Source organism: Prionailurus bengalensis, chromosome C1 (assembly GCF_016509475.1).
Source record: "Prionailurus bengalensis isolate Pbe53 chromosome C1, Fcat_Pben_1.1_paternal_pri, whole genome shotgun sequence".
NCBI lineage: Eukaryota > Metazoa > Chordata > Mammalia > Carnivora > Felidae > Prionailurus > Prionailurus bengalensis.
Window position 1 is genome coordinate 99,308,275 of NC_057345.1, and position 24,387 is coordinate 99,332,661.

Below are 24,387 nucleotides of genomic sequence, written 5' to 3' on the forward strand. Positions count from 1 at the left end.
ATGACAATGGGCCCAGAGCCCTTCCCTTGCCACCAACCGAACATGGAGTCAGGTGGGGACACAAGATATCACAAGGTACACTTTGTGGTCACTTAACCATGCCTCATCTAAATCCTCCCTCTCATCCCTGAAAAAGCTGAGGAACCTTAAGATGAAGGAGACCTGTATCCCCAATACTCAAGCATGATCCTTGGGTTCCTTCAGCCCCTGGGCTTGTGGAGTTGAAATGCCCACCGGGTGTATCTGGCCAATAGACCCAAGACGGCTTCTGACGCTTTCCCACAGCCCACTGAGAAAAAGAACCAGTAGAGTACCAGAATGGAACCATCAGCCCCAAAAGTGAAAAGGGTGCAGCAGGGTCCTAGGTGGACAGATGGTTGGACACCAGCACAGGACTGGCATCATGTGAATCTTCCTGAAACTCAGATTTAAGGAAGCAGGGAAACCCTCAACTGACAGAGATCTATGTCCTGCCATCTGGTGAATGGAAGCTTAAATAGAAACAGTGAAGGAGATACTAGAGAGATCATGAAACATTAATGTCACTTTTCTTTAAATTAAAAAAAATGTTTATGTATTTATTTTGAGACAGAGAGTGAGAGCCAGAAGGGGGCAGGGAAAGGGGGAGAGAGAGAATCCCAAGCAGACTCCATGCTGTCAGCACAGAGCCCCCACATGGGGCTCGATCTCATGAACCGTGAGATCATGACTTGAGCCACAATCAAGAACCGGATGCTCAGGGACGCCTGGGTGGCTCAGTCGGTTGAATGTCTGACTTCGGGTCAGGTCATGATCTCACGGGTTCGTGAGTTCTAGCCCCGCATCCGGCTCTGGAGCCTGCTTCCGATTTGGTGTCTCCCTCTCTCTTTGTCCCTCCCCCCTTCGTGCTCTGTCTCTTTCTCTCAAAAATAAATAAACGTTAAAAAAAAACTTAAAAGAAAAAAAAAAGAACCGGATGCTCAACCGACTGAGCCACCCAGACACCCCTTTCTTTAAACTTTTTAAAAAAGGTAATTATAGATTAATGTGCAATTCTAAGAAATGATACAGAGATCCCTTGCACCTTTTACCCAGGTTCCCCCAAAGTAACATCTTGCAAAACGATAGTGCAATATCACAAACTAGACATTGGCTTTAATGTAGTCAAGATACAGAACATTTCCATAACCACAAGGACCCCTCATGTTATCCCTTTATAGTCACATCCTCTTTCTCCCAAACTCATCCCCTCCCTAAAAAGATTTCTACAACCTTTTCATTTGAAGAATGTTACCTAAGTTCAATCACATAGTATGTAGCCTTTTGGGAGTAGTTTCTTTAACTCATCATATTTCTCTGGAGATTCATCCAGATGCTTATGTATATCAAAAGGTCATTTGTTTTTTATGTGCTGAGTAGTATTTACATGGTATAGAAGTATTACAGTTGGTCAATTATTCATCCATTGAAGGACATCTGGGTTGTTTAAAGTTTGGGGCTATAATGAATAAAGTTGCTATAAACATTAACGTACAGGCTTTTTGTGAAGGTTGGTTTTCATTACTCTAGGATATATGCTCAGGAGTGTGGTTTCTGGGTGTAGCAACTGCATGCTTAATGTTTAAAGAAACTGCCGAAGTGTTTTCCTGAGTAGCTGTACCACATGACATTCCCACCAGCAACGCAGTGATGAGCTGTCTCATTCTTCCACCTCCTTGCCAGAATTTGGAGTTGTCACTATTTTTAATTTTACCCATTTTTACAGACGTGTAGTGATATTTTGTTATGGCTTTAATTTGCATTTCCCTAATGTCTAATGAGGCTGAACACTTTTTTCATGTGCTTAGTTGACATCTATATGTCGTTCTCCATGAAATCCTTATTCATGTCTCGGCTTATTTACTAAACAGGTTGTTTTTGATTGTTGAGTTTTGAGAGCTCTTTTAATATTAGTCCTTTTTCAGAGATGTGGTTTACAAACATTTCTCCCACTCTGTAGCTTATCTTTTTATCCTCTTGATAGGGTCCTTCACAGAAGAAAACATTTCAATTTTGATGAAGTCCAATTTATCGGTTTCTCCATTTATGGATTGTGCCTTTGGTGTTAAGTCTAAGAACTCTTTGTCTAGCCCTATATCCTGACATTTTCTCCTAATTCCTTTTCTAAACATTTTATAGTTTTAATTTTACTTTTGGGTTCATGAACCATTCTGAGCTACATTTCAGTAACGTGTGAGATTTATCTTGTTCTTTTTTGTTTTTTGGCCAGCACCATTGTTGAAAAGGCCATCTCTCCCCCATTGAATTGCTTTTACACCTTTGTCACAGATCATTTGACACAATTATGTGGATCTATTGCTGTTTTCTCTCATATGTCTGTCAATATCACCTGGCCTTGATTACGGTAACTATATAATAGCTTCTGAAGGTGAGTAGATTGCCTCTTCCCACATGATTCTTCTTTTTCAAAATTGTTTTAGCTAGTTTAGTTCCTTTGCATTTCCATATAAACTTTAGAATAATCTTGTCTCTAATTATAAAATTAATAATTATTAATTATAAAAAAAATATTTCTAGGATTTTCATTGAACCTTTTTTTTTTAATGTTTATTTTTGAGAGAGAGACAGAGCATGAGCAGGAGAAGGGCAGAGAGAGAGAGGGAGGCACAGAATCTGAGGCAGGCTCTAGGCTCTAAGCTGTCAGCACAGAGCCTCACATGGGGCTCAAACTCACAAACCGCAAGATCATGACGTGAGCTGAAGTCAGATGCTTAACCCATTGAGCTATCCAGGTGCCCCTGCATTGAATCTTTAAATCTGTGTATCAGGGGCACCTGGGTGGCTCAGTCGGTTGAGTGTCTGACTTCAGCTCAGGTCACGATCTTACGGTTTGTGAGTTCGAGCCCCGTGTCAGGCTCTGGGCTGATGGCTCAGAGCCTGGAGCCTGCTTCCGATTCTGTGTCTCCCTCTCTCTCTACCCCTCCCCCCATTCATGCTCTGTCTCTCTCTGTCTCAAAAATAAATAAACATTTAAAAAAAATTAAAAAAATAAATCTGTGTATTAACATGGGAAGAAGTGACATATTTACTATGTTGTCCTCCAACTCAGGAATATGGTATGCCTCTCCATTTATTTAGATCTGCTTTGGCTTCTCTCATCTGCATTGTGTAATTTTTAGCACACAAGATGTATGCATGTCTTGTTAGATTTATACCTAATTATTTAAATGTTTTGAGTGATTATTAATAGCATTTTAAATTTTGGTGGTCATGTGCTTATTGATGGTAAATAGGTATATAATTGCTTTTTCTATGTTTATCTTGTATCTTGCAACCCTGCTGAATTGTGATTAATGCTAAGAGGTTTTTGTTTTGTTCTTTGCAGATTCTTTTGGATTTTTCTATGTAGACAATCACGTCATTCACAAAGAGGGACAATTTTTTCCCCATATCTGTATGCCTTTCTTTTTTTGGGTTTCCTTATGGCACTGACAAGAGCTTCCGGCATTATGTTCAATAAAAGTGGCAAAAGCAGACATCTACGCCTTGTTCTCAATCTTAGGACTTGGTCTACTTTTCCTTTCCGTTCTATCAGTTTTTGCTGCACACATTTTGCAGTTCTGCCCCTTTGTGCACATCCCTTTAGTATTTCCTGTTTTCTCTGTGGAGTGATCCTGGATCTATTTGGCTCTGCAGTTTGTGCTGTAAATCCCTCTACTTCTTCTTCTGTGGTTGCTTCTCTCATTTTCTCTTCATTCCTGCATCTGCCTTCATTTTTCCCGGCATCTCTGTCTTTTCCCTTGGATTTCCTTTCCTCTTATAACTTGTTTGAGGGCTTTCTTTGCCTCTTCACTCTTCCTTGCCATTTTCTTTCTTTCTCTCTGCTGCTAACTACTTCTGTTCCTTTAAAGCTAAGGATATTGGTGGGAAGCACAGAACCTGCTCTGTGGAGTGTCCCTGGTGACCAGGGGTGGAGGGGCAGACAACAAATGGCACCACCTGCCCCGAGGGCAGTTTTCTCTCCTTTCTTGGATTTTGGCTGAGAATAGGGAAAGCAGGCTTTGGATGAAAGACATCATTATCAGTGTTTATGTTATGACTCATCTTGAGCTTTCCTGCAATACTTAAACAGGCTAATATTTCTGGAAAGTCACTTGGCTTTAGCCTATTGCATTCAATTCATTAGACCAGGTCGTTTTTGAAAGAGTTTTCTGGTTTTCATTATAAGCCACTCTGTCCTACTTAGTGCCATCAAAATGTTGATTTAAATGCCCCCTTGTCTATCATGCAAAGTTAATAATGATACTATTAAGTTTCCCTACTCCTACCGCAGGAGCCGTTAGCAGTGGCTCTTAAAGTATGCATGCATTTAAATCACCAGTTAAAATGGGGCTTCCTGAGCCTCAGCACCAGAAAGTAGAGAACAGAGTTGGGTGGGGCTCAGAAATTTACATTTTTACAAGCCACACTACCACATCTCATGATTCTGACACAGCAGATTTCATACTACTCTCTAGAAAGCACTGCTATAAATGATTGTCAGTTGATCCAAAAGTGATACGGTGTAATTTTTTTTCACCTGTGACCCTCAGGCCCACGTGTGGCTCTGTTGACCCCTCTACCTCAGGCATAGGAGAGACATATTAATAATAGTAAGAATATAAGAGATTAACTATGAGAATGAAACAGAAGTTTTAACTGACCTCTCCTAGGTATATGCCACCATGTTTTGTTGGGTTTTAGGCCGATGCAAAAACCCAGGCATGAAAAGCATGGCCTCCAATTACTTTATTGATATTTATATGTGACTTTTGAACCTATATGAGTGAGAGGTGCTATCTCAGATAAGCTGAGTTCTGTTTCTTGGGTTTCCTGTTTAACTAAGCATAGCCGGTCACTGTCCTAGGATCGGATGGATGGACAGAGCCGGCACTCACAGATGGGCCAGAAACCCGTGCTAGCTGAGACCTGCCCACCTCTTCCTTGGCACAGTCCCGACAGTGTCTGTCACTCTCGCCTCCCACCCTGATTAGGCCCAAAGCCTGCCCACTTGAGCTCTGTCATCGCTCCCATCAACCCTCGCAAGCACCCCTCATGGGCTGAGCCAAGGGTGGCCGGGGCTGGCAGCAACCCAAGAGAGAGCAGTGAAACTGGGTTGGGGGAGAACGTCTGTGGTGAAAGTCCGGGCCCCCCTGGGCTGAGTCCTGACATGACCCAGTCTCCCCAGGACCGAGAATCCCTGCCAGGCTGATGGGGGCTGGCTGGACATCGTTTGCCTCTCGCACTTGGCAACATCTTGCGTCGCCCTTGCTCCGATCCTAAATCTCCAGCTCATATGTTCCTTTCCCCACTCTCCCGCAGCCCAGCTCACTGCGCTCTCTCAGCTGCTGCCAGCCTTGGCGCCCCTGGCTGTAAAGCCAGCTCCAGGCTCATCTTTCACTCCAGCCTCCTTTCTGTGAATTCCAATAGCCCATGGCAGGGGCGTGGCTCTCTGACACTTATTTTGCAGTCAGAGTCATGTCTAAGTCTCTTCTGTTTTGTCCATCTCTCCTCCCTAAGGGGAAGGACCCCATTTTGTGCCTTGGGTCTCTCATCTAGCTCCTTAGAGATACTCGGCATGCTTTGGATGAATGGATGGATGGGCCCATGCACTTCGTAAGTTCAAAGGACTTCTGAGCCAAAGTGGGAAGAGGCAATTGTCACTAATTACAGTGATTAAGAGTTACAAACATGAGGAAGAGAAAAAAATAGAGTCAATATGTCTCCTAAATTCCAAGAAAACTGGAATACTCTCATCCCATCTGACTGCAATTTTCTCCTGTTGACTTATCATCTTTCCCCTACTGGTTTTGTTAGTTTGGTTGGTTGGTTACTTCTCTGTCGTCTGTCCTAGAGACTGGGGTCATCTCTTATTGGTTGGCATATGCAGTCCTGGGCACTGGTGTAATGCTTATTCTTTCCAGAAACATTAGGATTTGCTTTGACCACAGATGATTCTATTTTTTTAAATTTAATTTTATTATTTTTTTATTTTTTTATTTTTTTAAGTTGGCTTCACACCCAGCACAGAGTCCAACACGGGGCTCAAACTCGACCCTGATATCAAGACCTGAGCTGAGATCAAGAGTCAGACGCTTAACTGACTGAACCGTGCAGACACCCCAGATGATTCTTTTGAGTACAAAACTAACTTCATAAAAAAAAAAGTTGTACTAAATAATATGCACAATTCAGTGTAAATAAGCATATATGATAGTATACCCTTTCTCTCTAACTTTATATTGCATTGTATAGATATTTATTACACCAGTGTTACCTCTGTATCGATGGAATCAAAGTAGATCTCATCTTTAAATGAATTAATGAGTCTCTTCTTTAAATAGTTTATCCCAGTCATTAAGAATACAGCACTTGGCATCAGCGACCTGGATTCCTGACTTGGCCCTACGTGCTGTGACTCTGCTATAAAATATGGATGATTACAGCCTATTTCACAAGGCTGTTGTAAAGATTACATGAGATAATGCATGCAAAGTTGTTGACACAGCTTTGGGCATGCGGTAAGTGCCAAATAAATGTTATATTTTGTTCTTAATATTATGACAGCTGGATAAGGTTCTGGACCTTGTGCCAATTCCAAAGGATCAAAGCCGAATGGACTGGAATGGAAAGAAAGCAAGAACTATGAATTGAGGACCTGCTATGATCAAGGTACGTGCTAAACCAAAGTGTGTAAGACACGTTAGAGCATCAAGGGCCGTGTGATTTCATTAAGGGAGAAGCTAATGAAAAATTACCTGGTAGGTACTAAAGAAAACAAGGGTTATGGAGACTTAGAGCTTGTGAGCAAGGACGTCAAACCATGCAGAGCCTAGTGGGGGCTGTGATAAGCAGCGTGGATTTACCTTCCACACACTCAGAATGAACTCTCAAATCCCTAACGTGGCCAACAGGGCCCTGCCCAGTTTGCCCTGCCTGCCTCTGCAACCTCATTTGGGGCCACTCAGCCTCTCACTTAATACCCTCTTCTTCAGTTCCTCAAAACGTCAAGCTGTCTCCTGCCTCAGGAGGTCTTTATACAGGGTATCCTCGTTCAGCTGTGTCCCCACGCCCAAGGCTGGGCACCGGCCGCAGCTGTCTGCCAGAAATGCCTGGTTCTAGTCACACAAAGGCACGGAATGTGCCCTGCTTCCACGCCCCCACCCCTCTTCCAAGAAGAGCCTTTCCTTCATATTTCACCAACTCTTACTAGCCTTTTTTAAAAAATTCTTTTTGTTTTTATTTTTTTTTTAATGTTTTATTTATTTTTGAGAGAGAGAGAGAGAGGCAGGGGCAGAGAGAGAGGGAGACACGGAATCCGAAGCAGGCTCCAGGCTCCGAGCTGTCAGCACAGAGCCCTGATGCGGGGCTCAAACCCATGAACTGAGAGATTACAACCTGAGCTGAAGACGGGCACTTAACCAACTGAGCCGCCGGGCACCCCTATCAACTTCTACTATCCTTGAAGTCTACACGTAAATGTCAGTTTCTCAAAAGGCATCCCCTGACCCCCAGTCTGAATTGGGTGCCTTCTGTACTCTTGTCCAAGGAAGCCTGGGCTTCTCCTTCATACCTCTTTCTCAGTTCATAAGCATACCTCAACCTACACAATCATTCGTCTATACCTACTCATTTGATAGCCTGTCAGCTCTCTGTCCACCTCTGCTTTTCTCCCCATACTCTCCTCAGTATAGTACCTGACCAGAATGGATCTCAAAAAACGTTAGTTCCTTGCTTTTGGTATGATCTCATCTAAATGTAGAATCCAAAAACAAAACAAAACAAAAAACAAAACTGAACTCATAGATACAGAGAACAGATGGGTAGTTGCCAGAGGTGGGGTGGCAGGGAAGGGGGTGGGTGAAATGAATGAAGGGGGTCAAAAGGTACAAATGTCCACTAATAAGACAAATAAGTCCTGGGGGTGTAATATAGAGCATAATGGGTATAGTTTTATATATATATATACATATATATATATATATGTATATATATATATATAATACATATTTACATACATATTATCTATGTTTATATTATATATAATACTGTATTGTATATATATATATATATAACTATATGTATACAATACTGTATTGTATGTCTGAAAGTTGCTAAGAGAATAGATCGGAAAAGTTCTCACAAGGAAAAAATTAGCAACTATTTGTGGTGATGGATGTGTTAACTAAACTTACCATGGTGATCGTTTCACAATATATACATGTATCAAACCATTATATTGTATACCTAAATCAAATACAATGTTATATGGCAGTTATATCTTAATAATAATTGTTTCATTGAATATTTTCATAAAACAAAAATAAGATATACTGAAGTCATCTGGTTACATTAACTGATGGAAGTGTTATATTACTGAATTCATCTGTAAAATGAAGATATGATAAACACTGCCATACTTTTCGCCTATCATTTAAATCCCAAATTCATAGGATATCACACTCAACTCCTGATTTTCAGGAAAATCTATTTATACAGCCAAAATCTGTTCTGAAAAGTAGAATGGTTACTCTCTTTTGTATCCGCACATTCAATGTTACTATTTCACATCCATATTGCACATGAAGTAACCTATAAATTGCAATTTTAAGGGGCTATGGTAGGTACCATCTTTACAATATGGTGCACAAATTTCTAAATCAGGCACTTTCATATGGAAATTTCATAAGGAAATTTCTGACTTTCCTTGAAATATCAGAAGAGCTGGAACTACATCTCTACCTTTTAGTAGATAAAAACACCATTTGTTTTTAAAGTAAATGAATGAATGAAAGAGGAGGCTGCTTGGAAAAGGAGAGGCCCACTAGACTTTGAACAAGGAGGAGTGTGTGGATAGGCAGAGGAGAGCAGCGAGGGCATCTCAGGAAGACAAAATGGCAGAAGTGGAGGTTTGGAGATGCAGACGTGCAGAGTGAGTGTAGAAGAGGCTGACTTACTTGAACAGAAAGCTTATTTGAGGGCACTGAATGGAGTGGTGTATTTAAGGTACATGAGAGAAAGAGTGTAAAGGATGTGAATATTAGGACGAGCAGTTCTGAGTTGGGGGTGTTTGGGTAAGAGAACAATATGGCTAGTTTGAGCTTGAGGAGGGTTGATTTGAGGGCATAGCCCGGACAGACAGAAAGAAGAGTGGAAAGGAAAGGTGACCAGCTGAGAGACTGATGCCATTGTCTGCATGGGAGATGACTGATCTCAGACTGAGGCAGCAGCAGTGGATGGAGTGGTGATGCCACAAGCGAAGAGTCCATCAGACTGGCCACTCTTCCATGGCTTTGGAGAGAGAAGGGAGGGAGACCACACAAAAAGAGGAGGCAAGATGACTCCAGGGTCTCCAGCCAGGGAACGGGGTGAAGGACAAAACAATGGCATCAGGAGGGCATGCCAGAACCGGAGGCAGGGTTCTCAGCTTGGATTTAGATGCAATGTGTTCATGGCAAAGTCCAGCCAAGAGCTTGAGGTGCCAAGCTGGCGCTCAGGGGGAGAGGGCCCAAATGGAGTGGTGGAGGTGAGAGGTGGAAGTTTAAGGGTGGGTGGCATCTTCAGGGACAACAGTGGGTAAGGAAACCACAGGGTCAAAGACTGACCACCTCATAGGAGGCAAGAGCAGGAAGAGAGAGGAGCCCGCTCTGGAGGTGGAGAGGAGTGGGGGGCAGAAATCAGAGAAGACAGGGAGCATAGTGACTCCAAAGTCATGAGAGGAGAGTGGCTTGAGAAGAAGCAGATGGTCGGTTCGAATATTGCAGGGAGGAGTCACGGACAGTAGGACCACCATGAGGTCTCCTATCAGGACTGGTAAGTCACTGGTGACCTTTTAGAGAAGAGCTGGGCCAGGAGCCAAAGCACTGGGAGTTAAGCATTTGAGTGGGTGGCAAGGACATGTTAGAGCAGGTGTGGATCACTTGTTTAAGAAATTTGCCCATGAAAGGTAGGAGAGAGTGGCACAGCAGCACTGGGGGGCACGTCGTGTGGGGTATGTCCCGTGGGCCTCAGGACAGCATATGTGGAACACCAGGGCCCCATATTTGTCCCTCCAAGTCCAGTCCCTTTGTGGCATGCCTCAACTCCAGGGACAGATTGAAGAAAGCTACATTCATACTGCATTTCATGGTCAGAGGGAAGGTGGGGAAGGCATGGGGTAACAGAGGAAAGACAGTGGCTCCATTAAAGGGAACTGAGTGTGTGTGGGGGATACCTTATGCAAAGTCAAGAATTCGAAGAAAAGGGAGGACTGAGGAGCCTGGGGAAAAGTATCACTGATCTTTGCTCCAAGTGAACGTCCCTCAGGCCAGTCATTAAAAATACCCTGGCTGCAATCCTGTTCTTCCCATGTAAGCCAAGAAGCAAACTGTTTTCACCCACTGTCCCTGATACCATCTGGCAACGTGTCAAGCAATTCAACAACTGTGTGTCCTCCCTTGAAACCGGAGAGCTGATGTTTATCCCCGGTAATCTCCTGTCACTTTCCACCACCCTCAAATGAGGCCCGGGCTATGTATAGCTGGGCATTGCACGTGATGTCTCCACGCGGGGGGCAGGCAAGGGAATGGAACAGCTATTTTATGAGAGTGAAGTAAATATTGGGGCCTGTTGGGGCTAGAATGGGTGGCCTCTGATTATTGGGGTAAGAGGGAGGCTGTTGACTGTTTTATTGGCACTGTGAGGCTCTCACTTTGCTCAATGCCAGGGAAGAAACCCAAGGGCCAAGGCTGTGTGTTTTACGCTCTACCATGTTGAGAGCAGTATAGCAACTATAATAAAAGTATCACCCATTGGGTGTTTGTTCTATGCTCCAAGGCCTTGCATGAATTATCTTATTGAATCTTCCCCAAAGCCACATAAGAGTAGAAGTTTGCAGATGAGGAAATGGAGGCATAGAGAGGTCAAACAACTTGCCTAAGGCCACACAGTGCTTAAGTAACATAGCTGGGTTCCCAACCTGACACCGTGGCTCCGGAGGCCCGGCTCTCACCCATTACATTCTACTCCTGCACCTGGGTCTTAGAGAAACCCAGGCTCCAGTCATCAGCTGTGAGACTCTGAGCAGGTCACAACTTCTCCCATCTCAACTTTCTAGTCTACAGATGAGATCTCATTCTTGTAGAGGTTACATGGGAGCAAGTGCTTAAGGAAGGTTTGTTCCCTCTAAAGTCACCTGGGGCAACACCATGACATTGAGCTGGTAGTTAGTGAATCCGAGCCCACATCAGCATTACTTGGAGGAAGGTCTCGTGAAAACACAGATTTCCTGGGCCCACCTCAGAGTTTTTGACTCATCAGGTCTGGGGTGGGATTTGTGACACGCACTTGCATTCATGACGAGAAATGCATCCCTGGTGACGCTGATGCTGCTGGTCCCAAGCCCACACGTTGAGAACCACGGCTTACAATGGCCTCTAACCTATAATCACAATCTTTTATCACATAGTATCTTGCGATGTCCATACAGACTGAATGAGAAAGGCCAGGTTTTTTCCTTTTCACACTAAAAACATTGCTGCAATGGAATTTTTAAAAAAAAATGGCTTTGACTGACATGGGACCAGGCCGCGCCCTTTAACCTTGTTCTCAGTGGGGTTCTGTTGTGCCCCAGAGGCTGTGAAAATGACATCTGGCAGTCCCGGACCTGACCTCTTCTGGTAGCTCCCTCCTCAGCCTGCCTTAGAAGGGAGTCCCACAAAGTAGTCACTATGTTCTGGAAGCCAAAGAGACACCAGCCCTTTTCTTTTTAAAATTTTTTTAACGTTTTTATTTATGTTTGAGAGAGAGAGAGAGCACAAGCACAAGAGGTGGGGGACAGAGAGAGAGGGAGACAAGAATCTGAAGCAGGCTCCAGGCTCTGAGCTGTCATCACAGAGCCTGACGCAGGGCTCGAACTCATGAGCCATGAGATCATGACCTGAGCTGAAGTTGGACGCTCAACCAATGGGGCCCCAGAGACCAGCCGTTTTCTAACTAAAACTTCCATAGTTTGGTGCACCTCATCCCAAAACAAACAAACACACACACAATGCAAGAGGTGCTTCAGCTGACGGAGAAGCTTCTTCCTAAAGATAAAACAATGAGCAGACCAGGAGCTCTTTGACTTGTCGCTCCCAGAGCGCGTGGTGAAAAGCAGAAGAGAAGCCTGTTGCTGCCTGGCTGAACCGTATCAAATGTCTGACCAGTGTCTGTTCTGCTAGCATCTGCTAATGACAACAAATAGCATGGATATCCAAAGCGTGGGGACAGCAATATGCTCTCACGTACCCAATAGTTTCAAGAACAGCCCTTTGTTGTGCGCCAAACATGTGCCAGTCGCCTTACACATCCCCTTGTTTCTCTTTGTAAGAGCTCTGTGCTGAAGGTATTGTGGTTTCTAATTTTACAAAGGAAGGCTGGAGGAGTGAAGTGACTAGTGCAAGGACTCCAACCAGGTGGGTCTAACTCCGAGCTGTGTGCTTCTCTGCCAGGGGATATTGAGGGCTCCCGTTTATGTGTTGTGTCCACTTTTTTCTTTGAGTCTGGGGATGCTCTCATTGTCTTCATAAATAAATCGGGTGAGTGTGGTCAGATCCGTTTGGTGTCCTGAGCCAACTTGGCCTTGAGGTACAGGCAGGTGAGCATGTGAGGGAGTACCTGTTGGCTCGCCTGGCCCGCCTCCATGCCCAGCACACAGCAGATGGTGAGGAGAGGCCGGTCTGGCGTGGGGCACCGGGCAGCAGGCAGGCACTCCTGGAACAGGCTCTGCGGGCACTCAGAAGCGGGTCTGGCCGGCCCAGCCCAGCACGCTGCAAGATGGCGCACTGGCCATCTTCCTGCATGGCTGTCCAAACAGAAATGGCTTATCTGGATAAAATCACATCCAGTTTTCAGAAGAGGGAGCCTCTGAGGCTTTTTTGTACAGACTCAGTACTCTGGACGGCTGGCTTTCTTGGTGGAAGAAGTCATTTTAGATGCTAAGGCCGAGCTGTCAATTATACAAAAATCCTCCACACCAACCACTGAGACTCAAACTACAGGAGAGTGGGGCTGCTGCTTTTAAAGAAAAACTGAGTGATTCTGAAACATTTTATTTTTGACTTTTTATTTTACTGCTTTATCTTATGATAGTTTTATAGTGGTGACTTTCATGGTATCTCACGTCTCCATTTAAACATGTTTAACTTTGGGAGAAGGTCTACCTAAGGGATTTGATGGCCAGACTTGAGTAACATAGAGAAGAAACTTCCAGTGGTTTAGAAGTTCTGAGTCAACAGTGTGTTTTCCATTTTGTGAATCTCTATTCCATCTCTATATGAAGGAAGAATTTCACTGTCGTCAACTCAAGCCATGATCTTATAATAGCACTTCTGTCTTTCCAACATCTGCCCCTGGGAAGTGCACAGCAAACTCTCATCAAATATTTGGGCGGCACTTGGGCTCTAAGGAGATCTGCAATTTAAGAGTGGGCATGGTTATACATCGTGGGAGAGAGGACTGGCTTTATGTGAGGGTTCGTTCCCAAAGCCAAACCAAAATAAGCCTGACCTCATCCAGTTTTACAGAGGGCAGCAGGTGCAAGTTTGGAGAATGCCATTTTTGGGCAGTGAACAGTTGGAAGAAATACCTGAATCCTGTGTGTGTTGCTATTCTCTGCCCACAGTTCCCACATCATTCCATCTGTAGATTTACTCGACTCCAGCAACTTAATTTTGCCTTCCTCTCCTGGGGTTTAGGAATGCAATCATGGGGACATTTGCCAGTGCTAAATAGGTTTGAAGGCAGGGTCAGCCTCACAGAGCCCAGAAGTTTCTGCCCATGCTGGATATATAGTTGGGACTGAGAGTCCCATGGTTTAAAAAAAAATCAGTTTTACCCCTATGTCAGTGGGATTAAGCAAAGATGACAAACAGGTCCCTGAATCTGACAGAGTCAACCTAATTTTATACTATTCCACTCAATGCTTTTTTGGAATAAATTTAATGTTAAAAAGAGATCAAGGACAAATATATTTTCAATATAGGCAACACATTTATAATTGCTTGCCTTTCCCTCTCTTTCCATCCATCCATCCATCCATCCATCCATCCATCCATCCAGTGTTTTCTGGATTTTTATTAAATCCCAAGTAGGTGCTAAGCATTAGCCCATTTGCTCACACTGGTCATTTTGGTTCAACATAATCCAATTGTACAATTAAATGTTGCTCAAGCATGGGTGAGAATCCAGAATACAAGCTAAAGACTCTTGTCCCTTTTTAAGTTGGCCTTGCTTACAAACACAAAGCAATCCCTTTCAGCTATTCCTTGGTTTAGAGGAAGGAACATGTCATTTGGAACCAAACAGACATGAATTCAAATCCTGATACATGCTCTGCCATTTTTTAGCTTTGTGACCTTGGGCAGTCTACTTTCAGGATCAGTTCTTTGCACATGATGTGAACAAATGTTGTTAAGCGTTAAGTAAAGTAACATATATAAAGCGCCCATACTGGGTACGCTTCACGGTAAATTCATAACAAGTGTTATCTCCTTTCTCCTCCTTCTCTTCTGTTCACTTAACATTCACTCAACAAACACCACTGAGTGCCCACCATGAGTCAGATGCTAATGTAGGTGCTGGCATACAGCAATGAAGAGAACATTTTGCCTCTGCCTTTGTGGATTTTACATTCTCTAAGGGCGTCACACAACGGGCACCGTGCCAGCCAAGCTCTATGGAGAAAAGACAGAGTAGGGAAGACAGGTCAAAAGGAGTGCTCAGAGAGTGATCTGTGTAGGAGGTCAGGGAAATAACTTCTTTCATAAGATGCCATTTAAGCAAAGAACTAAAGTTCTTTGAAGGTGAGTTCTTAGCATTAATGAAAGAACATCTCCTTAACTGTAAGGGGCCATGCCATCTGCATTTTGTAAGGAAGCGGGTATGAATATTTGATGGATCAATGAAAGGGTGAATGTTTCTCTTTGGGGAGCCATGGGCTAAGTTTCACATTATAGAACACTCACGAGTTTGCTGTAACCAGTTTTCTCATAGTTTCCTGTTAAACATGGTAACACCTTAGTATCCCCTATTCTCTAGGGTTCTCTGATTTGTCATTTCTTGGCAGAAAAGGGCAATGCAACACAGCAGCCCAATAGATGTTTTTCGTCTTTCTGAAGGTAAATGCTGGACCCTGACTGAAGATTACTTTCTGATCTGACCTTAGAAAACCCTGTAACTCAAAGGGAAACCTCTCAGGTAGGGTAAGGCTTCCCATGAGCCCAGTCATCCCCTTTTAAGGAGGTCCAAAGTGTGAATCACTGTCAGAGAGGACAGTGGGAGTGCATTGGGAGGGTTGGGTGAGATCCAGAGCAGATTTGAATCCCTACAGCCCCAGTAACCAACTTATCCCAGCAGTTCAAACCAGAGGTGTGCTAACTGGTCCAATAGCACTGGAGAGAGGCAAGAGACAAAGGGTCAAGCAATTACAACACGATTCTGGTCATCTAGAAAATTTCTCTAACCCAAGAGGCCAGTACTATGCTTTGGAAACTTTAACATGCCTATGAATCACTTGGGAAATGCCATTTAAATGGGACCAGCACCCAGGTGATGTCACTGGAACTGCTCTGGGTTCTACATTTTGAGCATCAAGTCTCAAGTGCCTGTAAACTTGGCTGCACGCGAGAATCACCCAGGGAGCTTTTAAATTCTGTAGTACATAGATATCATCTCTTACCTCATCATCAATGAAATCAGGATCTGGGGGGAGAAGACCCAGGCACCAGTGTTTTTAACAATTCTGTGGTGATTCCAATATGCAGCCAAGGTTGAGACCTATTGCAACCGGCCAAGAACACGGTCTAAATTTCGAGCAACAGGTGAAGAGAATTAGCAGTTGATAAGCACTGGGTATATATTTCAGACCCTCAATTAGGCATCCTACATAGATGAACCTCCTAAACAGTAATCAGCATAACCAAATAATAATACCTGATACGTGTACAGCTTCTTATAATGTTATGAGAAATTTCCATTCACCTGCTTTCATTGAAGTCTTCTCATTCACTGATAGAAACTACGCGACTGGTTTAGCAGAGGAGCAAAATGCGGGGCTCATCTGTGACTTGCCCTGGATCCAAAAGCAAGTGTCAGGGAATTTCGGCACTCTGAACTCCAGTTGTCTGCTTTTCCTGAGCATGGCTCCCTCAACTGAGGTCAGATATAAGGGGACGGCCATGCTCAGAAAGCGCACACGAGAGTCACGTCAATGACACTGGGCGCACTGGCGGGTCTGAAGAGGTTGTGCTCCCAGCCGAAGATATTTCACCGATGTGCAAATCGATTAGGAGACTAGGTTCTGAATAGAGAAGGGAGCTCGGTCTGTTAGGGACCTTGGTAGAGTCAGAGCAGCAGCAGCAAGAGATTTGCTTAAATAGTGGCAGAACCCAGAGGCCGACATGGCCCAGGATTCTGATCCTTGATTCTGCTACAGATGGTGGAACCGGCCTCCCCCAGCCCCACAGGGCCTCATGCATAATCTGTGCCAGAGTCACCATCTAAAATTATTGGAAAATAATCTGCTTACCAGTCCTGGAAAATTGGTCATAACAACAGGCTGTCTTCTTCCTGGTGGATAGGCCATTTCCAATAATTTTATGTGACCATCCTGCAATCAATATCTAAGAGGGCCCAGGGCAAAGCCACTGGGCAGGTTGTATGCGGATGGCAGCAACTTTCATGTGGTGAGTGGAAGTCGGACTTCCATAAGCAGAAAGAAGAGAAGGTCCCCAGAGGGGGACACAGAGGAGCAGCCTCGGACCTCACACCCCAGCTGAGGCCTGTTGAAAATAACAGGAATACCAAGTCAACCTGGCATGAAACTACCAGGATGGTGTGGCTGTTCCTGCAGGACCCTGGGCTGCCTGTCCTAGGGACTGCCTAAGGGACCTAGCTCCCCCTCAGCAACTGAAGCGGTTTTCACTGTTCACAATGAGGAAGGCACAGCTCGTTCATCACTCGTTCACTGGCTCATTTGTTCATTTATTCATGCTAACGTTACTCAGAGTCTGGTAAGAGCAGTGGGTATTTGGTGAATTAATATTTCTGTTCAGGGATTCACGATACTTATTTTCATGTTCCAAATCGCTCAGTAACTTGCCTGAGAAGATCCCCCAAGGCTTCACCTAATCCAATAAATATATATCGGTTATGGGTTGGCCTGTTTGCATGCGCCCACAAAACACCTGTACACACTTAATAGTATCAGCTTTGAACATGAGGGGTGCCTGGGTGGCTCGGTAGGCTGAGTGTCTGCACTGTGACTGAAAATGTGGAAGGGGTCTAGTTAATAAACGGTGTTGGTGAAGAGGCTTAGTGCATCAGGCACGGACCTGGCAAAGCCCGGGAGAGCAGAGGGAGAACTGAACATGGGGAGGGGGTGCTTCAAGAATCTATGATCATGGGCAAGCCACTCGTCCTCTCTGGGGCTTAGCTGCCTACGAAAAAGCAACATGGCACCGTGTCATAAATCCCGAGCTCTCTGAAAGTGGCCTGGTGTCCTCAGTCTGTGAAGTGATAGGGTTAGGCTGGGGCCGTCTAAAATCGTGACTCAAGAGTGGAGTGTGGACTGCAAGTTGCCGGTATTTGTGGGTTTTTTTTTTTCAACGTTTATTTATTTTTGGGACAGAGAGAGACAGAGCATGAACAGGGGAGGGGCAGAGAGAGAGGGAGACGCAGAATCGGAAACAGGCTCCAGGCTCTGAGCCATCAGCCCAGAGCCTGACGCGGGGCTCGAACTCACGGACCGCGAGATTGTGACCTGGCTGAAGTCGGACGCTTAACCGACTGCGCCACCCAGGCGCCCCTCAAGTTGCCGGTATTTGTGAAGTACTTCCTGTTTGCCAGAAGCTGTGCTCTTGCCAAGCCACCACCCCTGTCTCCATGTCACCAACATGGAGCCCGAACGCAGAAGGGCATCTTCCTTGGGAACGGGGCCCCAGGTCTACCTGACTCGGAAGCCCATGTTAGAGCGCACCACTTCTCAAGTATTTCGACCCAAGACAGATGGGTGATGTTGGAGGACTTTCTGTGACACCCTTTCTAGAGCGCGTGATAGCAGCAGTAACTTGCACGGCAGTTTCAAGGGAAAAGTAGAAGCAAGAAACAAAAGGACAAGGGGGAATCAAAATCACCGGGCACGTCCTCCTCCTGTGCCTGAGTCCGGTGAGGCTAACAGAATCTGGCTGCTGTGGTGTAACTCAGTTATGGTCTGGGCTGAAGCTGAAGGAAACAGCATACAGCATGGCAACTCCCTTTATAATTGTGTTGACACCTCAACAGGAAAATGGGGGAAAGGCACCAAAAAATAATTCATGGGAGAAAGAAATATAAATGGCAGATAATTTTATGGGAACATTCCATCTTGCTAAAAATCAAAAATTTTTCATTAACACTACAATGAAAACCTCAACAGACAAAGATTTTTAAAACTGAAAATTGTGTCAGCATCCCCAAATGGACAACTTATCTTAAGAATATGCATGGTCATACCATGGAGTGCTAGGCCGCCAGCCTTAACATTGTTTGTCAAGAATATTAAACTCTTAAAAAAAAAAAAGAATATTAAACTCTTTCGTGACACAGAAATACAATGTACTGAAGTGAAAAAAGCAGGAAACAAAACTGTATAATTGGTATAAACCCACTGAAAACTGTACGTTTACATATAGACAGAAAGTATGGGGGGAGAAATCTATCAGAACGTGAACCGTGTTGCTTTCTGGGTGGATGCTTTTATTGCCTTCTTTTTCCTTTTCCATATATTCCAACATTTCTAAGTGAGCATGTGCTATTTTGTGGATAAAATGCCCAACCAGGAATCGGGATTCCCAGCTGCCTGAGTCCTGTCACTACAAAGCCACGGCTATGAAGTAAAGGTTCAGAACAATCTAGATGGTGTTCAAAGAGAACGTTTCATCGAACATGGCATCCATTCAGCCAGCCTCTACAGAACTTCTCTATAGAACTAGCTACCACGCACTGCCCCTGGTGCCCTCCAGAGCCAGACCCCGGCCAAACTGGAAGGAAGTTTGAGCTCGGTGTCACCTGGTGACATTTAATTTGCCCTTTTTCTGCCCAAGCTTTTAGTGACTTTCTATTCTTTCCCTACTCCTCTTCCCCCTTGTCAAACCCTGTTCCCGCATAGGACTCAAACGTGGTCAGGTGCAGGTATAAGTGACTGGCAACATTTTAAACGACTGCTACTCTCCGAGGGGCTTAACTGTGTTTGGAGAAAAATCTTCCCCTAAAGGAATGAGACCCTCATGGGCAAATTTTAGGAAAATCGGGTGGGAAGTTCCCTGAGGGCTGTCAGAATCCTTGCTCTTGCGGTTCCCCCCCCCAGCCCTTGCTTATTGGCCTGGCAAATTTTCCTCGTTGTCACAAACCAGTTCTTCCTTGTTATACCTTCCGTGTCTCTCCTGGGAAGCAGGGCCCTTGCTCTTTGTGCTCTGGGAGTACCTTCTAAGTTGCTCTACTCTTAACAGTGACCCCATTGCACTATAGTTTTTTATTTGCCCTTCTTCCATAATAGGTCAAGAGCCACCTGAGGGTCTCATTTTCCTGTGTCCACAGGATCTATCCCAAGACCCAACCTCTAAGTAACAGACAAATTGATTGATCAGCATTCAAGACCCTCAGTCAGGGAGTGACCTGCTCACCCTGTGGAGGGGGATGTTTCTGGGTCATTTTTCTTGTCATCCCTTAGAACGGCGGGCAAAATATACACATGACCATAGTTCCTCTGGGTTTTTAGCAGAATGGGGTGGCCCTTACATGACAGGTCATGAGCTCCTAATCCCTAAAGATGTCTCAGGTGTTTCAACTGGGGGATAGCAACTCATAACTGCAGAATGAAATCAACTTAATAGGTTGGAATCAATATATATTTTTTTAATGAAGACAAACAGAATAGACTAGAACAGAAAGAATAAAACAGAAGACAAAAGAATTTTGTTAAAAACCCAAGTATTTCTCCAAATAATAATCAGTATTGTCCCATGAAATCTGTGTTTCCGTTGTGTATGTGTCCCTGAGAACTAGGTTGTGGCGAATTACGACACAGAGATACCAGAAGCCACCTTCCTGAACTGGCTGGAGGAGAGGAGCCAACTGTCCCCTGCACTGTCCACCCATGGCTGAGACCTCACTTCCTGTGGACATTGGCTGGGGGCTGCGTCCTTGCCTCTTATCCCCCTAAAGCCACCGCACTGGAACAGGCAGCGTACTTCCCTTCATGCAGGTCTCAGGTCCAGGGAATTCAGAGGACAAAATAACTGTTTTGACTATGAAGAAAATGTAGAGGCTTAAGTCACTCTCTTTCTACCCATGGGATTCATGGAATCAGTTTTGTCCTGGACTCTGAGAAAGAGCCTGCACCTGACAGGTACCCCCAACACCCCCAAAACCTCCCTCCATTCCCACCCCCCCACTTCCATCCTCACTAAGGGAGCATGGTCTCCTGCCTGGTCGGGGCATCTGCATAAGTAGTGCCTCCCTCCAGGGCTATGCGCTTCTCAACCGTGAGTGTGATACAGCTGGCCTCACCAGGTCTGGGCCCGCGGCAGAGCAACTCTAAGGCAGACTCAAAGCGATCCTCAACAGAGTATCTAGCAGCTAACTGAACACTGTCTCATTTGGTTCTAGCAATATTGCAGTGCAGGGGCTAAGACCACCTTTGCCTGCACTAGTTGGGTGACCCTGGGCAACTTACCTTCTCTGTGCCTCAGTATCCCCCTGTAAAAAGGGGATGGGAACTGTACCTGTGTCACAGAAATACTGTAAGGATTAAACTAGCTAACATATACAAAGTGCTTAGAACCGTCTCTGTAAACAGTAAGCATTCACTAAATCTTAATTATCGTTACATAATTACCTCTTAGGCCTGTATGATGGTTTTTTCTATATTTATAGATGAGAAAATGAGACCCAGAGGAATTAAGCAACCTGCCCTATGTCATGTGCCCAGGAAAGTCAAAGCTAGAATATAAATCTAGATCTCCCAACCCCAAGTTCTGTGTCCTTTTCCCCTAAGGATGCCCACCTCAGCTTTAGCACCCTGTAGGGCATTAACTATGTCTTATGGGTCTCTGCCAGGCACTCTTGGATCAAAGGGGCGTGAAGGGATGGTGAGCTCAGGGGAAAGTGCCTTCTCAGGGCCCTAGGTCTTTGCAGGAGATACATTCTTGGGGGAGAGTGTGTGTACGTATGTGCATGTGTAGGTGTGTGTGCACATGTGTTTTAACATGATGGGGCATCAGAAATGGGAAGTCATTGCTTGTACTGGCATTCTTTTTGAGTTCCAGGCTGCCAGACAGTGATGAGCATACAGGGTAGGATCTTTATGCCTTCAATTAACTTTTTCAGTCTCTCAATAACTGAGTATGGCAATTTGAGACAGAGACAATGATATGAGCGAGGATTTCAGGGGCTGAGTAGCAGCTATGCTATACGTCCTGGTTTTTTTCCAGCCTGCAATGTTCCCATAGGTAGCACAAAGATCTAAAAACTGTTCCTGCTTTCTCTTTGCATGCAACCCACAAGATGAACGTCCACTTGCAGCCCCCAGGATAAGCCTGAGACAAAACATAATGGTAGTGGTGATATTTTCTAAACGCTTAGTTTTTTGTCAACCTGAGCTCTCTGTAATGACCAGACCGCCACATATAAGTGCTCTGAGAATAGGTGCTTGTATGATGATCAGGAGACACTTAGGATTCTGAAGTACTTTAAAGTATCCAACATATTTGACTATATGTCACATGGTTTTCATGGAGTTTATTTGAATCTTTTTTTTTAAGATTCAAATCTATACGAGTTTCATACATGGTAACTCTTGTAATCACAATATTTGATTAAGCTGAGCTTTCTGAGGTGCTAGTTAACAAGCTGCTGTAATTCTCAAATGTCTCTTTCCACAGGTTTGTGCCTGGGCTGGGCAAGGGGCTGATAAGGGATCTTGGTGACTACTAGAATTCCTGGCACTCACAGGTGCTCCTGAAGTGTAAGTGACCTTACACTGTCCAGGAGGCGCTGCAGGAATTGGCCCTGGAGCCCTCACCAAGGATTAGAGGATGGGCCCCACAGTGCCAGGCTTAACAGACAGGCCATGTAATGCAGATAAAACAAGAACTGACTTCAGCATCTGCCCTGAACTCACACCAAGAACTTTCTGAGGCAAAAAAAAAAAAAAAAAAAAAAAAAAATTCCTGTTAATTAGCGAACGTGCAGCTAAAGATCTTCACACATGTACACTGTGCAATGTTGACCGAACCCAGATCACAAAAGACGAAGATCACTTAGTGACATCCCCCGGCTGACCCATGGAGAGAAGCAAGGTCAAAAGCCTCCTGTCTCTCCAGGATTGCGGCAAAAGTTCAGGGAGCAGAGAGTGGGGAGTTAGCACACCGAATGAAACCAAAATCGTCTCTGAATTGCATTTCACCAAGCCACTTAACCAAACTTTTAAAATTATCTCAGAAAAATAGTTGCTGGGACTATTGCCCTTGAAAACTCAAGAGGACCATCACGGGACAGATTTTAAATCAGACCCATGCATTGTGCAACACATTCGATTGTCCCTATTTTAGGAGTCAGGCCCCACCCTGCGTTGTTCACACACTCCAGCTTTCCAACAAAAATATCTTCAGATTCACATGAGACTAAAATGCAGCCGGACTTCAGGACACAGTCTCCGCTCCTGCGTTCCCACATCCCCAGGCCGCTGGCCAGCCCGTGCTTGCTGGGACAAGGTGGTCAGCATGCCCCCTGCTTACCTCCAGCACAATTTCTTTCAGTTGGAACTGTTTCTGCGCGACTTTGTCTGAAGACACGGGCTCGTGGTAGTAGAGGCAGAGCAAGTCGTATTTCTTCAAAACCTGCTTGAAGTTCTTCTCAGTGAGGCTTACCACGCGGTCCTTGCCGTCATACGTGGGAAAGTTGAGTCCCTCTTCTGCCCTGCAGGAGGACAGCAGGTAGACCCCCACGATGAACAGGTGCGTTCTCTTCATCTGGGAACAGTTTTCGTTTCACTGTCCCAGAAAAACTGAGGGCAGGAAAGTGGCCGGAAGACTCTCAGAGGTCTGGTTGCAAGAAGCGGGGGAGCAGAGAGGCAGATTTGGTCCCTCCTCTCTATCCCTCCTGGGCCCGGAGGACCAACTCTCCACTGCCTGGGCTCCAGCTACTAGTACTCCTGGGCACAGGACACAGGCGTGCGGAGACTGAGGGCCGGGCCGGGCCAGGCCCCAGATACCTCGCATAACTGGGCCCAGCCCCTGTCTCATCAGGAACTCCATTTTTAGGATGCAGTTGTCTCAGGCTAAAAATAAATCATGCAATGAATAAAAAAAAAGTTAGATATGACACTGTTGAGGGATTCGCTGATACAGTTTGTCAGAGGGGTAGCAAGGGAGGAGGCAGGAGGGAAAGAGGAGAACTCGTGCACAAGGAATAAGGAGGACAGCAAGGTCAGGGAAGAGAAACTCAAGAAGGAGGGAGAAAAGATGAGAGGGGAGAGAGATGGGACCGTAAACGAGACAAGCTAGTGGAGACGTCTGCATGTACACAGGGCCACCCAGGCCTCGGAATCGTTCGATTAAGGAGAGAAGTCAGCCTGTCCCCTCTGGGTGGGCTGCCTGTCCCCCTACCTACTCACTGCTCACACAGTCCAGTCCAGGCGGACTTCACGTTCTGCACCTGCCTTTCCCTGCCCCCCATCCTCTCTTCTTGGGAACACTGCTAACACCAGGAAAACCCATCTCCATTTTAAAATAAATTTAAAATACTTTAAATAAAGTAAAAGTTCAACAGTCTTCCTCAGAAACTCTCTTAGATTAAACTCTCTTAGATTATGACAGACCATCTCTGTTATATCTCTTTTTTTACCTTAACCCCTAATGTGTCATTTTTGTCCCTTTCCTCTTCATTAAAGACAGACTGGTACACAGAGTCTGGAAGTTGGACAGATGACAGCTCCAATCCCCGTTCTGCCTTTTAATGGCTGGATGCACTTTGAAGCGTCACTCACTCTCTCTGGTTCTCAGTTCCTCCCCCTGCCTTGTCACATGAGGATAATTATGACTATATTGTAAGGTTTGGAACACAGAGATGGAAAAGCATTGTACAAAGCAGGTGCATGGTAGCTATTATACTTACTTCATTCTCACTGGAGATGGTGGAACACAGGTTATTATAAGACTTGTCAGTTTCTAATAATAGTGGTTTGTGAATCCTTTCCGGTCCACTTTCTCCTTGAACCAAGCAGGCAATTGGGGCAGAGTTGATAAGCGCTCATTTTACAGGTGAGCTAACTGAAATTCGGAGAGATCAGCAACTTGTCTGAAATAGCCTTCC

General features: G+C 44.9%; 1 protein-coding gene across 1 annotated transcript in view; it reads right to left on the minus strand.

Annotated features, from left to right (window-relative positions):
- CASQ2 (calsequestrin 2) overlaps positions 1–23,311 on the minus strand; it is a 63,683-nt gene extending 40,372 nt beyond the window's left edge. Inside the window, exon 1 of the mRNA XM_043575930.1 lies at positions 22,812–23,311. Coding sequence (XP_043431865.1) covers positions 22,812–23,045 — 234 coding nt within the window. The 5' untranslated portion in view covers positions 23,046–23,311. The remainder of the gene's footprint in view (positions 1–22,811) is intronic.
- Positions 23,312–24,387: the final 1,076 nt, after the last annotated feature.